The sequence below is a fragment of the Leptonotus elevatus genome, chromosome 2 (genome assembly GCF_054856555.1).
Source record: "Leptonotus elevatus isolate MCC_2025b chromosome 2, RoL_Lele_1.0, whole genome shotgun sequence".
Classification (NCBI taxonomy): domain Eukaryota; kingdom Metazoa; phylum Chordata; class Actinopteri; order Syngnathiformes; family Syngnathidae; genus Leptonotus; species Leptonotus elevatus.
In genome coordinates, this window is record NC_141240.1 from 32,710,723 (window position 1) to 32,723,718 (window position 12,996).

Below are 12,996 nucleotides of genomic sequence, written 5' to 3' on the forward strand. Positions count from 1 at the left end.
GTGTGGATGGTTGTTCGTCTCTGTGTGCCCTTCGATTGGCTGGCAACCAGTTCAAGGTGTACCCCGCCTATTGCCCGAAGCCAGCTGGAATAGGCTCCAGCGCCCCCCGCAACCCTTGTGAGGACAAGCGGATGATGCCTTTGCCCGTGTAGCGAAGTCATATCCGCACTGAAGTGAGACCTCAAAGTGTGTGAGCGATCTTTGTTGATGTCATACGTGTCGACGTCAGAATCGAGTGGGCGGAGCCTAGCCAGTAGCGGACGCCTGACGGCGGACGGCCGCACGACGCAGTTCAGGGGCAGGACACCGCTCGCTGGCTAGCCAGGAGAGTCCGTCAGGGGCAAGACAAGACCGCTTCGTGTTTCGCCGGCAGCCATGTAAGTAGCTCGAGTGTCGTCAAAATGTGCGCGCTGGTGCGAGACTAGCCAAACGCGGATCGCCGCCGTTGCTCTTCGTTTCTTAGACTTGAGCGTTGTTTGACACCCCAATAGCGAATGACGGGACAGTCTCTCAGCAGGCTGCTGTCAGCCTCGACACGCACGTGACGCCCTCGGCTGCCGTTTCCACGCTTTTTGCTTTTTGACGTGTGGAGAAGTAGCGTGATCATGTGATGACACAGGCGCAGCTGCAATTTGCTTGTTTCTGTGCATCGCATCTCACGTGTAGTGGTACAAGCCACAGGCTCGCATATATGATATATATACACACGTGGGCGAAATTGTTGCTACCCAAGTCGTAATCATTCACTACAAATGAACCAATTCATATCAGACATTGCGTTTGATCAGTGGTGTAGTGGTCCCTGTAGAAGAGTGTTTTGACAATTCAGAACATCCGGGCATTTCTGATATATCGGTGAAAACAAACGGCGTATTTGTACTGCTTTTTCCTAGCATACAAAGCAGGACGATTGTTATGGTAGTTAAACATTTCATCACATTTCGAAATAAGAATAATCCTCCAAAGACCAATGAGAGCCGAGCTTCCTTTCACCCACATAATGCCTAAATCGAGGAAGGTGGGATGTTGGATTGATCCCACTCGGATTGGCCAACCTAAGGATTCCAGGCAAATGTAAACAACAAAGATGGCTGATTACGATAAATTTTTTCTTGCAGTCCGAATCACGCTGGGTTATGTGAAGTTACTTACTTCAAATGACTAAATTACTGTAATAATACATAACGAGATAAATATGTTTATAAAATCAATTCGGCAATATATCACAATATTACTGCTCGCAATTCTCGAATCGATTCGATATGCGGCCGAATCGATGTTTAAACATTAAATTTTTTATTGGAATATTCAACAAAACGTCTTACTCAGGGTTAGGGTTTACACGTTAAGCAAGGAAGAATGTTATATATTTTTTTATTATAATTAATGGAACGTTAATATTTTATTTCAATACTATTCAAACATGAAACAGATTGCAACCTGTTTGTTAAATGCAGTGGCTCACTGTTATAAGCCTGAAGTTTCAGATAAATAAATACATTTTCATACAAATCTTACAGTGTACATGTGCAAGTTTACTGATGAGTATTTTCAAAATTTTAGTATTTTGTTGTTGTTGCAATAATCAATTTAGAGATCCGTATCAGGATTAATCGTATTGAATCGAATCATGACGTTTTAATCGTGATACGGATCGAATCGCCAGTTACGAGGCAATTCACACCCTTAGTTTATAATTGTTAACATTTTCATATAGATCTTACAGTGTTCATGTAAAAGAGTACTGATTAGTATTTTTAAAATTTGGGTTTAAAAAAAAATCGCAATAATCAATTTATAGATTCTTATCGGGATTAATCGATATTGAATCGAATTGTGACCTATTAATTGTGATACGGATTGAATCGCCAAGACTAGGCAATTCACACCCCTCGTTTATAATTGTATAAATTGTGTTTTGCTATTCACAGTCTGTGACTCGGGTCCTTTTTTTCCCCTGACTTTGAACCTGGGATCTCTTTAAGTTTAAGGGGGCGTTCTCGCGCACACTTCCTGGTTTGAGTCGGAAAAGTCGCTTGCCAGATGAACAACTTTCTTGCCTTGCCTTCCCTCCAAAGACTTCGCTTAAGTGGCTGGAAAGGCGCAGATGACCCGAGCTCCTCTTTCACTGCGGATATTTATAGAAGATGTCGGCATTGCTCACACTTTGATTGGATGCCAATTTGGAGGCAATTTGGCCACCTGCGAATCTTTTCTCCTAAGTTGATGAGCGGCTCTTGAATATCCTCAGATGTCGCGGAACGACTCGTATCCTTTGTGAACAGATTCCAAATTGGAGAGAGAGCTTTGCGGAAGGTGACCGTGTGTTGCTTGAGGGCGTCACGTAAAGATGAAAAGAGGCGCGTGTACTGTTTTACTTTGTTGCTATAATGTACATGCACTTCTGCTGGTGTGCAAAAATATGGTTGGAGTCTAACGATGGCCATCATCATCACACTTGTTTGGTGGTGTCCCAATCAAAGCAAAAACTGCTCATCTTTGATATTAAAGAAAGAAAGAAATGATGATGACAATGCATTTTCCAGTCAAGTCAAGTGCTTTTCGATGTACACAAGAGCGACTGTCATTCGGCACTTGGATGGCAGTTCTCAGTCCAGTTTGACGCTGGTCGCAAGCACACTCTTAACTTGTTGCTGAGCGACTGCCACACTTAGCCGATGAAGGTGGAATTCCTTTGGAAAAGCTGCGCTTTCACGTGGCAACAGGCTGCTTGAGGCAGAAGAAGGCAACGGTCACACGCACATCGCCACAATTTGTGCTGCGGGCATCCACGAAATAAATCTGCAAGTTAAGCACGCTGTCTGGTTGGGCTGTCATCATTTCTTTTTCACATTGATTATCCCACGGAGGAGGCGGGACTTCCGATTTCCGGGTTTCACACGTCAGCTTTGTTTCCGGTTCCGGTTTGCGACGTGTAGGCCGCATCCCAGTACTTGCGCTTCCGCCTTTGTGCCTCTCGGTTGCGCGTTCCCGTCGACGGGTGCTAGTGTGTAGTGAGTCCGTCTCAGTTGTCCGAAGCGGTTGGGGGGCGGGGGTGTAAGTGTTGGAACGCGGCCAGCAGTGGCCATAAATGGCGCTGATGTGTGAAACCCTTAAGTCGGAAGTCCGTGGCATCTACCCCATTGATTATTTCATTGTATAATTGCCCCCCCCCCCACCCACCAACTCTCCCATAATCGTAAAAAAATAATTTTGTGGTTTATTATTTGAAGTTGAATTAAGTGATGTAATTACTATTTGTTAATAATTTTTTTGTACATCAGCATTATTAACTCATCCACTGCCATTGACGGCTATTGACGTTAAAAATTCATTTGAACTATTTCTATTAGTTTAACATTTTTTCCACTTTTGTTAACAAGAGTATGAAAACATTATTGTGCATTTGCAACAGATATAACATTTATGATTAATCGTGAGCTAACTATTGAAGTCAATAATTAATTACATTAAAAAAAATTAATCACCTGACGCAATTTTTAAAAAAAGAAGAAAAGATGATTAAAAATTAGGAGCGTGATTAAAATTTGTAATCGTAATTAATTGCATGACTTCACTAGTTAACTCACGATTAATAAAAATGTGTATATCTGTTCTAAATGTACAATAAAACAAAATTTCTAGGTTTTCATACTCTTGTTAACAAAAGTGGGAAATAGTTCAAATAAATTTTTGACACCTAGGCAGTGAATTCCAACAAAATTAGCCCATACTAAACGGTTAGCAATCGCGATTAGTATTAGCGTGCTAGCGATGACCATTTAAGGTAAACAAACACTAACTACTATTTTGTTCACACATACATCATATTACACATGTAATAGTGTCTTAAAAGTCACTCACTGATGATGCTTCAACAATAGTCCGTGAGTAAACGATTGGAGCTCTTTGTGGCGTTTGCTACAATGAGTTCAATAACTTCCTGTCCACTGCGCGCGTCTGCAAAAAAAGGTCCGTGTAAAACCTGGATGGCGGCGCAAATATGGTTCCGGCAAAGTCATTTTCAGCTAACCTATTTTTAAAGTGGACTTAGCTGACTTGCTTGACGTTTTTTCTTAGCCATATTGTCTGGTTAGCATAAGTTGAGCGAGAAGTAGATTTTTGCACGAAAGAGTCAGCTCATAAAAAGTTGATTTAGGGGTCGTGCAGTCTCAATTCCAAGTCCAGTCGTATGTTGAAGACGAAGGTATCTCGCGCCAGTTAGTGGGGCAACGTCACGACGCGACAATGTTGATAGCTTGGGAGCGCCTCGGCGTTCATGGCGCTCCATTCGTCCGTCCGTACGCTCTGAGATTTCACCGGGCCTGTTGGTACTTTCCCGCTTGTTGACAGTTGACCCAGCAGCAACGCCTTGGCAGTTCTCCCACGTTATGGAATGCTCCACGCGAGCATCTCGTCGTGTCCTTTGACGGCACGCGCAGGGAATTTGCCCGCGTGCTGACGTAGTGAATGATTCACGACAGGATGGTCTGTTTGTTGGCTAGCAAGCGAGTTGTTGCTGTTGCCTAGCACATGAAAACGAAACTCACGTGCTCTTCTTGTCAGAATCAATCATCTTGATTTCTTGATTTTGTTCCACATGCGCACGCATGCACGTAGGAGCGAGTTTGTGCAGGATTGTTGCTGATAAGCCGAGCGCCACAATTTGTCCGATGGGCCGTTTGCACAATAGGACATTGTGACCGCCTCTGTCCGGCGACTACCTTCCATTCAACCATTCAGCCATTCAGTCACACGCACTCTGAACCTGACACGGCGCCGGGTGAAAGCACGGCAGCTGCCGACCGAAGCCGAATCCCCTCTGTCGCCCCCTGTCCCTTGTCTCTCCCGTACAAAGACCGAGTTGCATCTCTTATCGTACTTTTCGCAGCATGCTGAGTCATCTCCGCCGCTGGCACAACTCGCACAAACATGCTATTGTCCGATAGACGCACACACACACACACACACACACAGAGTACAATAACAATTGTTTGTTTCCTGGCAATTCTGTGTGGATGCAGCTGCCGACCCAGATCAGTTTCGCTTTTAGTTGGTTGACACTAGGTCGCGGCAACAATTGATGTCACCGTATGATATTTCTTGCAATGTCGTGTGAGAGATGACAATATTGCAGAAACGTTGACGCTATACGCTCTGCTCACTTATTTGACACTATTTGTCATATAGTTCTTATTTATCATACAAGTATGCAAAATTGAGTCTGACTAGCTAGCACGTACGCACACACGGTAGTGCAGGCGGTTTTCACCACCGATTGTTTCCAGAACCCTCTGGCCTAATTCACCCCCCCCCCCCTTTTTATTGACATGCAGGGCCATCAGCCAAAATGGTGTTACTCAAAGCGGCGGGCCTGCGTGTGCTTTGGAGGGAACCCTCGGATTCTTCTAGAGCTGCGCATTGTTTCAGATGAGCACACGTACTCCCATGTATCGGCTGACCTGCATTTGGGCCACTTCATTCAGAGGAGACAAAAGACGTTGTTGTTTCACAGTGCTGATACACGTAACGCATACAACTAGAGGTGCAACAATTCATTGATGAGCAATTATCAAATTAATTGACAATTGATCATTCATGAATCCTTTTCAGCCATTGTTTACCGTATGTTAATGTGATTGACCGCTTTGCTTTTTAGCCACTAGATGTGTTTTGGGAGCATTCTCACCATCCACCTGACTCAAAAAGATGGCCACAACACACATTTGTTGTGTGTGCGTGCGTGGTCTTGTTTTTGTGACATAGTGGGGGCCAACATTTCGGCATTTCACAGAGTTGTGGGGCCCACCCGTCCATGTGGCCCCACAAGTTTAGACCTCTTTTTGAGGGTCAAGACTTGGTTTTAGAGTTTAGGTTTGAATTGGGTTATGGTTGAGGTTAGGGTAAGGAATAGGGGTAGTCCATCATTTTTGATGGTTGGGGTTAGAGGAAGGGGCTAGGAAATGCATTATGTCAATGAGATGGCCCCACAAAGATAGTAAAACAAACCTGTGTGTGCGCGTGCCATTTGGGGAACATGCTGACTCATTGAGCCCGTTGAGCTCGCTTGTCACCAGTCACTGCTGATTATCGGCAGCATGTGGCCACAACGCATCACTTTAGGCAGACCGAAAAGCTCAAATATGTATCATTCAATTGAAGGCAAGTTGCAAGCAGATGTTCTTGCGCTGTCACTATAAGAAAAATTAATCTTTTTGTTGTTGTTAATACACTAAGATTGGACGTAAATTGAATTGAGTGGATATAAGTACTCATAATTTATTATACCAACAAAATTAGCCCATGCTAAACGGTTAACAATTGTGATTAGCACTAGTGTGCTAGCGATAACCACTTAAGGTATACAAACTACCATTTAGCTCACACGTACGTCATATCGACATTACGCATGTAATAGTTTAACTTACAGACGACACTTCAACATTATTCCATGAGTAAACCAGGGTAAAGCTAGCTGTTAGCTACATGAAGTCAATTACTTCCTGTTCCTGACTTCTTCTGGGCATGTTTGGTGCATGACTGCCCTCTACTGGTTAAGTGATGAACACCTAGTACTGAGTGGCAGGTGATATTTTGGAATAATTACAGCCCAAGTGCTTTTTAGAAGGTTCAGAACTTGCTTTCCTGTGTTTTGGGGAAGCTCAATGTGCTGGATTGTCTTTAATAAAACTCACTAAGTACTAAGTCAGTGAGCGTTTTAAGGAAACCAATAAAATTCACCACTAGATGGTGCACTAACAGACGAAATAAAGATCAGATCTGCGTGTGTCTGCAAAAAAAAAAAAAAAGTCAGTGGAAAAAAGTTTAATGGCCCAAACATGGTTCCGGTGGAGCTTCGATGCAGAACATTTTAGTCGACTTATCCACCTTGGTCAACTTTTTTTCCCCAGCCCTAAAAATGGTCCCCTTTTGAAAATGGGGAAGCGACTGGCACAACATTGTGCACAAATCCGTGTGACTGGTCGGTCTTTGCCTTCTAAAAGAGGATTAAGGTGGAATCTAAAAGCATTAACAATCAACCAAACATCAGCTGGGGGAAGGGGGGGAGGAGATTTGGGGCTGACACAATTACATCTCAACAGCGCTGACACGACAACGCAGCAGAACTTCCGTGAGTCCACTTGCTAACTGCGTAATTCGGTGGCCGCATGATCGCGTGTACGTTTGAGGAGGTTACAGGTTGCACCAATTCATTTCCGCCAGCTCAGGTGACCTCTGACTGTGGGAGGAAGCGGAGTGGCTGCATATTCTGAATAAACTGGCCAGCAATTCCCAACCATTCCATTCGTGTGCCGTTAGAGATCGTCCGTCTTTGTTCATCTTTCTATGCCAGTGGTAATGACGTATAGTGACAAGCAGATGTTCCACTAGACAAGAGGGTAGAAGGTGCAATGCTTGCTGCCTGCAAAATGTTCGACTAAAGAGCTCTACATTTCACACCGATGAAGATAATTATTTGCCAATGCGTATTTACTTGTGACATTTTTTTTTGTGGGGGTGTGGTGAGATTTGCTCTTGTCAAATATGGGCCTCCCTTGACTCAATTAAAGTTTGGAAACACTGTGCAAAGCCACACTGGTGGTTCAGATTAATTCATTCACTGCCATTGACGGCTATAGACGTCAAAAATTCATTTGGACTATTTCTATTAGTTCTATTCTTTTTTTCCACTTTTGTTATTAAGAGTATGAAAACCTAGAAAAAAAATGATTGTACATTAGTTAGATCAGTTAGTTAATTAGAGTTAACTAGTGAAGTCATGTGATTAATTACAATTAAAAAAAAATTAATCGCCCGATGCCCCTAATAAAAAAAAGAAGAAGAAGATTATTAAAAATTAGGGGCGTCAGACGATTACATTTTAATTGCATGACTTCAATAGTTAACTCGTGATTAATCATACATTTTATATCTGTTCTAAATGTACAATTTAAAAAAAAAATAGGTTTTCATACTCTTGTTAACAAAAGCGGAAAAAATATAAAACTATCTAGAAATAGTTCAAATGAATTTTTGACGTCGATAGCCGTCATTGGCAGTGAATGTTTTTAGGTGTTGGGAATGAGCTCATTTTGGCTTTTCTTTCATATTTGAATGAGCGGAAGTTGAGAAAATTGGGAGTGAAACACGAGCATGGATGTTTGTGGCTGTCCTTGAAAATAGCAAGCTGGCAGAGTTGCATCCTAAGTGAGAAAAGCGCCTGTGCCAACGAACACGCACGGTACGAGTGGCTACAGGCATCAGTTTGAACGGCCAAAGAGGCTTTCAGTCTGCGTGCGGTCAGACTAACCGGAAGGGAAGCTCAAGCCGCTCTTCCCAACAGTCTCCACTTGTTTTTTTGCAGCAGCACAGTCGCGTCAGTCAAGTGATGCCTCAAGGAGGGCGGGGCCGAGCGCCTGCCCATTTGTGAGGTGATCGCCGTCCCGCCAATGCGGCTGCTCGAGCCGCTTGCTTATTTAGGCACCGTTTCAGCTGCAATGTTGGTGCGATTTGGTCGTCATGAGGAAGGTCGATTGTCGGAGATGGAGAAAGGAGGGATACCGCAAGGATACTAAATGAGCTCCTGGTGGAAGTTTTGTTGATCTTGTTGACTGCACAGTGACGTCTGATTGCAAGGTGACGGAACAGATGGCTGGGGGGGATTTGAGGATCTGAAGGTCCGCAACCTTTTAGATTGTAAATGATTGACTTGATTTTCTTTCTATTAGGTTATCCACAAGAGGGGGGAGCCCTTCCATGGTGTGAGCTTGTGACACTTGGGCTGATGGTAGGTGGGTTTTTTTTTTTTTTTTTTTTACTTTTTCTTTCTTGCCCTGCTGTATTATTGCTTGTATTTGCGCTGTTTTTGCAAAAGTCATTTTTATTCCTTTTAGTGTGCACCAGACCACACACAGTAAAAAAAAAAAAAAGGCCGTTAACATAAGAGCCTTTGTTGAAAATTCACTACTTTGCATACACTAATGTATGTTTAATCAAACGAAGCAACAACGTAATAAATTGTCCATAACTTATAAATATAAATCGTTTTGGCCACGCAGGTGAGTGTTCCACCGGTAATTAGCGGCAGATAGCAGACTGATCTGGTGCGTTCTTCTGCCAAGTCACCACCTTTCTTCAAATGAATAAGGTTCCTTAATAGCCTTTTTTACTTGTTGGATGATAGTGTGTTTATAAAAGTATTGATTTGCGGTGGCCCCTCACTGCTTTGCAGTTCTCTTATTGCGGATTCACTCTATAGCAGATTTGTATTTGGGCCCAGTTATGCTGTAACATTTAAGTAAACAAAAACAGCTCATTCAACACAATATATCACATATTTAAACTAAATTATAGAATATTTGGTAAATTTAAGAAACGTTAAAAAAAAAAGTTGAGGTTTTTTTCCTTTTAATTCTTCTTAGCAAATCAGTGTCCCATCACTGGTGAGCTATTGCTACAACAGATCCCAGTTACTCGTACACAATGTGTCTCGTTCCTCCCCTCACCCCCCTCCTCCTCTATGCATGTGCACTACAGGAGAAGTAGAAAAACAACAGGCTTGTTTATGCAACTCATAAGAGCTTGTTAAGGTGACACATTAGCGGTTACTGAAATTCACCTGTGGCGTGTGGGTGTGGAACGTATCCCCCGTGAAAAGTGAGGGAACACTGTACTCCACTAAAAGCCATATAATAACGAATGTAACTTTTAGGTAATATATGTGCGACACATTAACTGCCATTGACGACTATAGACGTCAAAAATTTATTTGAACTATTGCTTCACATTTTTTCCACTTTTGTTAACAAGAGTATGAAAAACTAGAAAAAAAGATTGTACATTTAGAACAGATATACATTTTTGGATTAATTGTGAGTTAACTATTGAAGTCATGCGATTAATTACAATTAAAAAAATTTAATCGTCTGACGCCCCTAATTTTTTAATAATATTTATTTTTTTCTTTTTAATTAGGGGCATCAAGCAATATTTTTTTTTATTGTAATTAATCACATGACTTCACTAGTTAACTCAAGAGTAATCACAAATTTTATATCTATTCTAAATGTGCAATACATTTTTTTCTAGGTTTTCATACTCTTGAAAAAAAAAAGTGGAAAAAAATGGGAAACTAATAGAAATAGTTCAAATGAATTTTTGACGTCTATAGGCGTCAATGGCAGTGAATGAGTTAATATGGCTTTGTGGCTACAAGATGTGGTCGCAAACGTGACATCTATCGTATCTTCTTCCTCTGCAGTTTCAGCAGGCGACCCCTCCCGCTCCGCCACCGAGGACTCCTCGGGGCCCCGCTTACCCGACCTGGAGCGAGCCGCCAGCCCCGCGGATCCCTGCGCAGCCAGCCGGGGCGCGATGAGGCGCGGGAGCAGCCTGCAGAGCCGGCGCAGCAAGGGCTCCGGATCCGGAAGCGGAGACCGCGACCCGCTCTTGAGAAGCAGCCCCCGGGCCCCGCATCGACGCTATACCCACGACCCGCAGCACCACGTCAGCCGCCCGCGCTCCTCCTCTGGTGCCGACACGGCGCCCAATAGCCCCGCCCCCGGATGCGCCGCGGGGGGTGATGCTTTGCTGTCGTCGGGGTACCAGTCAACAGATGAAGCGGACAGGGTGAGTGACGACTGATCAACGCTGTCTTTCTGGAACCTGAGTCTCACTCATTTGGTCAAATGCCGCAAATGGCAGCAAGCGAGCATGCGGTCTTGCTGTGGGGCTGCTGGTACGCGTACACACCAACAGTGTTGAAAACGGAGCTTCAAATTAAACTAAGAACTGTCCTTACAGAACATAACAGTACATTTGCTTGAGGACAAAATAGGCAGGTGGACGTCTCATACGCTCCATGTGACGGTGAGATCAAGCAGCCACCAGAGGGCGCTGTTGGATCAGCTAAGTTAGCGCTCATGACATCACTTGCCTCCTTGAATTACTTGATTAACCGATGGAATAATCGATAGCTTAATTGATTACAAAAAGATTAGTTTGTGTCCTGAGCAGTGAAGAAATCATTTACATGAATAATACCAAGTCTGAATGCTTTCTTTTTTTTTACCTTGGTGATGTCATGCAACACTTAGAAATACATCCTGATTGTTTATCAAGAGAATAATAGAAGTTAATCAAGTTAATTACAAGTGGCACTGAGTCCTGCGCGTGTGCTGTGTATGATAGCAGCGCTCATCCTTTGTGTTGTTATTTCCACTTTGCAGCTGCTTCCTCCTCTTACCGTTAGCAAGTGAGAACATTAGCCTGGGGCGTTGTTTTTGCAGCCGGTCCCGGCTTGTCACATTTTGGGTCACCGAGGACGTTGTGCTCAACCTTGACCTCTGCATGTTCCTGTCCTCTAGCTCGTAGATTCCCAACCGAGGTGCTGTGAGTGATTTATTGATAACAATATCTTTGCTCATCTGTGTATTCCAGCGACATATAGTGACAGGCAGAGCAATGACATGTTCTTCCATCAGATGGCCAATAATCTCTTGCTTTTCGCACACCATTTAGGAGTACATTGAGATGACCATGTTATCATTTTCGGATTCCTAATTTTCGGGATGTTGTTGTTTGATGGCGTGTGTCGTTGAGATTTTGCTAATGTGTGCTTTGGCAAAGCCCACGTTTGGGAAAGGCCAGCCCATTTGCTCGCTCGAGTTGGATTCCATCTTCGGTCTCTAAACGCTACAAAAGCTGTATTTTGCAAAATCAGCAGCTCTTTTAAACAGTAAGAATAATTTATGATTATCAGATGATGCACTTTTTTCAGTGCATCACACTTTATTATTTGTTGAACATTATTGTATCATTTTTTATGGGTGTTGGTTTGTGTGATGAGTTTGTTTTGATGCTTTATATCTGGGATAGAAAACTGGCGGTGCAGCTTGGGACCACACAGAGTGGCCCCTTGACTTATTTTACCCCAAAAATTGTTTTGCTTTTTTAAATTTATTTATTTTTGAGGGGGGATTCAATTTATAGAGAAGAATCATCTTTTTTTAATTTTTTTATTAAAATTTATTTTTTTATTAACATATACAAACTGAAATTTGGCCTCTGCACTTGAGCCATCACAAAAAAAAAAAAAATGAGCAGGATTACCAGCGAGCACTTTAGGGTATCAGCAATGTCTCTCTCAAAGACACATCTGGGGCTATTTGGTTGTAGGCTAGTGGGCTAGCTAGCAAGAAGCTACAGCGCGTAGCATGCCGCTGGACTCTGAGCTCAAACTTTCGCTCCGAGTAAGTAAAGTAGTAAATACCGGTCATCATTTTCTCCTCCCGTCCGTGAAGCTTTTTCAAATTGCCCGCGTGTGGAGAACATGACTAGTCAGTTCATTCGTTCCCACCTCCCCGACATGTAGCAACTGTGCCACTCGCACGGGCGTGCACGCTCTCTCTCTCTCTCTCTCTCTCTCTCTCTCTCTCTCTCTCTCTCTCTCTCTCTCTCTCTCTCTCTCTCTCTCTCTCTCTCTCTCTCTCTCGCCCTCTTTTGCACTCTGTCTCGTAGTAGAAATTTTAATCCCTTGAAGTAATCCCCATTTTTAATAAATGTACCTGTATTCTGATTACATGTTTTTTCCTGTAAATGTAATGGAATACAGTTTAAAAAAAAAAATTGCAATCTGATTACGTAACTCCCCAAGCCTGTTGACAACACACCTCAAGCCTGCCCTCATAACTGGCAGATTTGACATGTCCTGCGTCATCCAAACGTGATAAATCAGGAAAACTGTCAACTCCAAGCAGACATAAAACAAAACAGATAAAAAAAAAAAACAACTTTGATCAGAATTCCATTTAGGCGTCTTCGACATCCTCGACTGAAAGGAAGTACCTGGCCGCAAATGTTCCATTTGGACAAGCAGGGACCCCATCCCTGGTGTCCTTTGCATTGAGAGTCCAGCTGATGAATTCCATCATTTTGATTTGGGAGGAAAATGCAGCGGAGGCTCAGATAACAGTTTTCGACAAAAAGATGACACAA

General features: G+C 43.0%; 1 protein-coding gene across 3 annotated transcripts in view; it reads left to right on the forward strand.

Annotated features, from left to right (window-relative positions):
- The first annotated feature begins 214 nt into the window (after positions 1-214).
- The window catches only part of tmcc1a (transmembrane and coiled-coil domain family 1a), a 34,007-nt gene continuing 21,225 nt past the window's right edge, over positions 215-12,996 (forward strand). Inside the window, exons 1-4 of one of the 3 annotated variants that reach the window (XM_086067121.1) lie at positions 8,416-8,432; positions 8,530-8,637; positions 8,730-8,788; positions 10,262-10,629. In XM_086067121.1, coding sequence (XP_085923247.1) covers positions 10,375-10,629 — 255 coding nt within the window. In that variant the 5' untranslated portion in view covers positions 8,416-8,432; positions 8,530-8,637; positions 8,730-8,788; positions 10,262-10,374. Of the gene's footprint in view, positions 378-8,030; positions 8,638-8,729; positions 8,789-10,261; positions 10,630-12,996 lie in introns of those variants that run through there. The other 2 variants (XM_086067119.1, XM_086067120.1) reach the window with 2 other exon arrangements.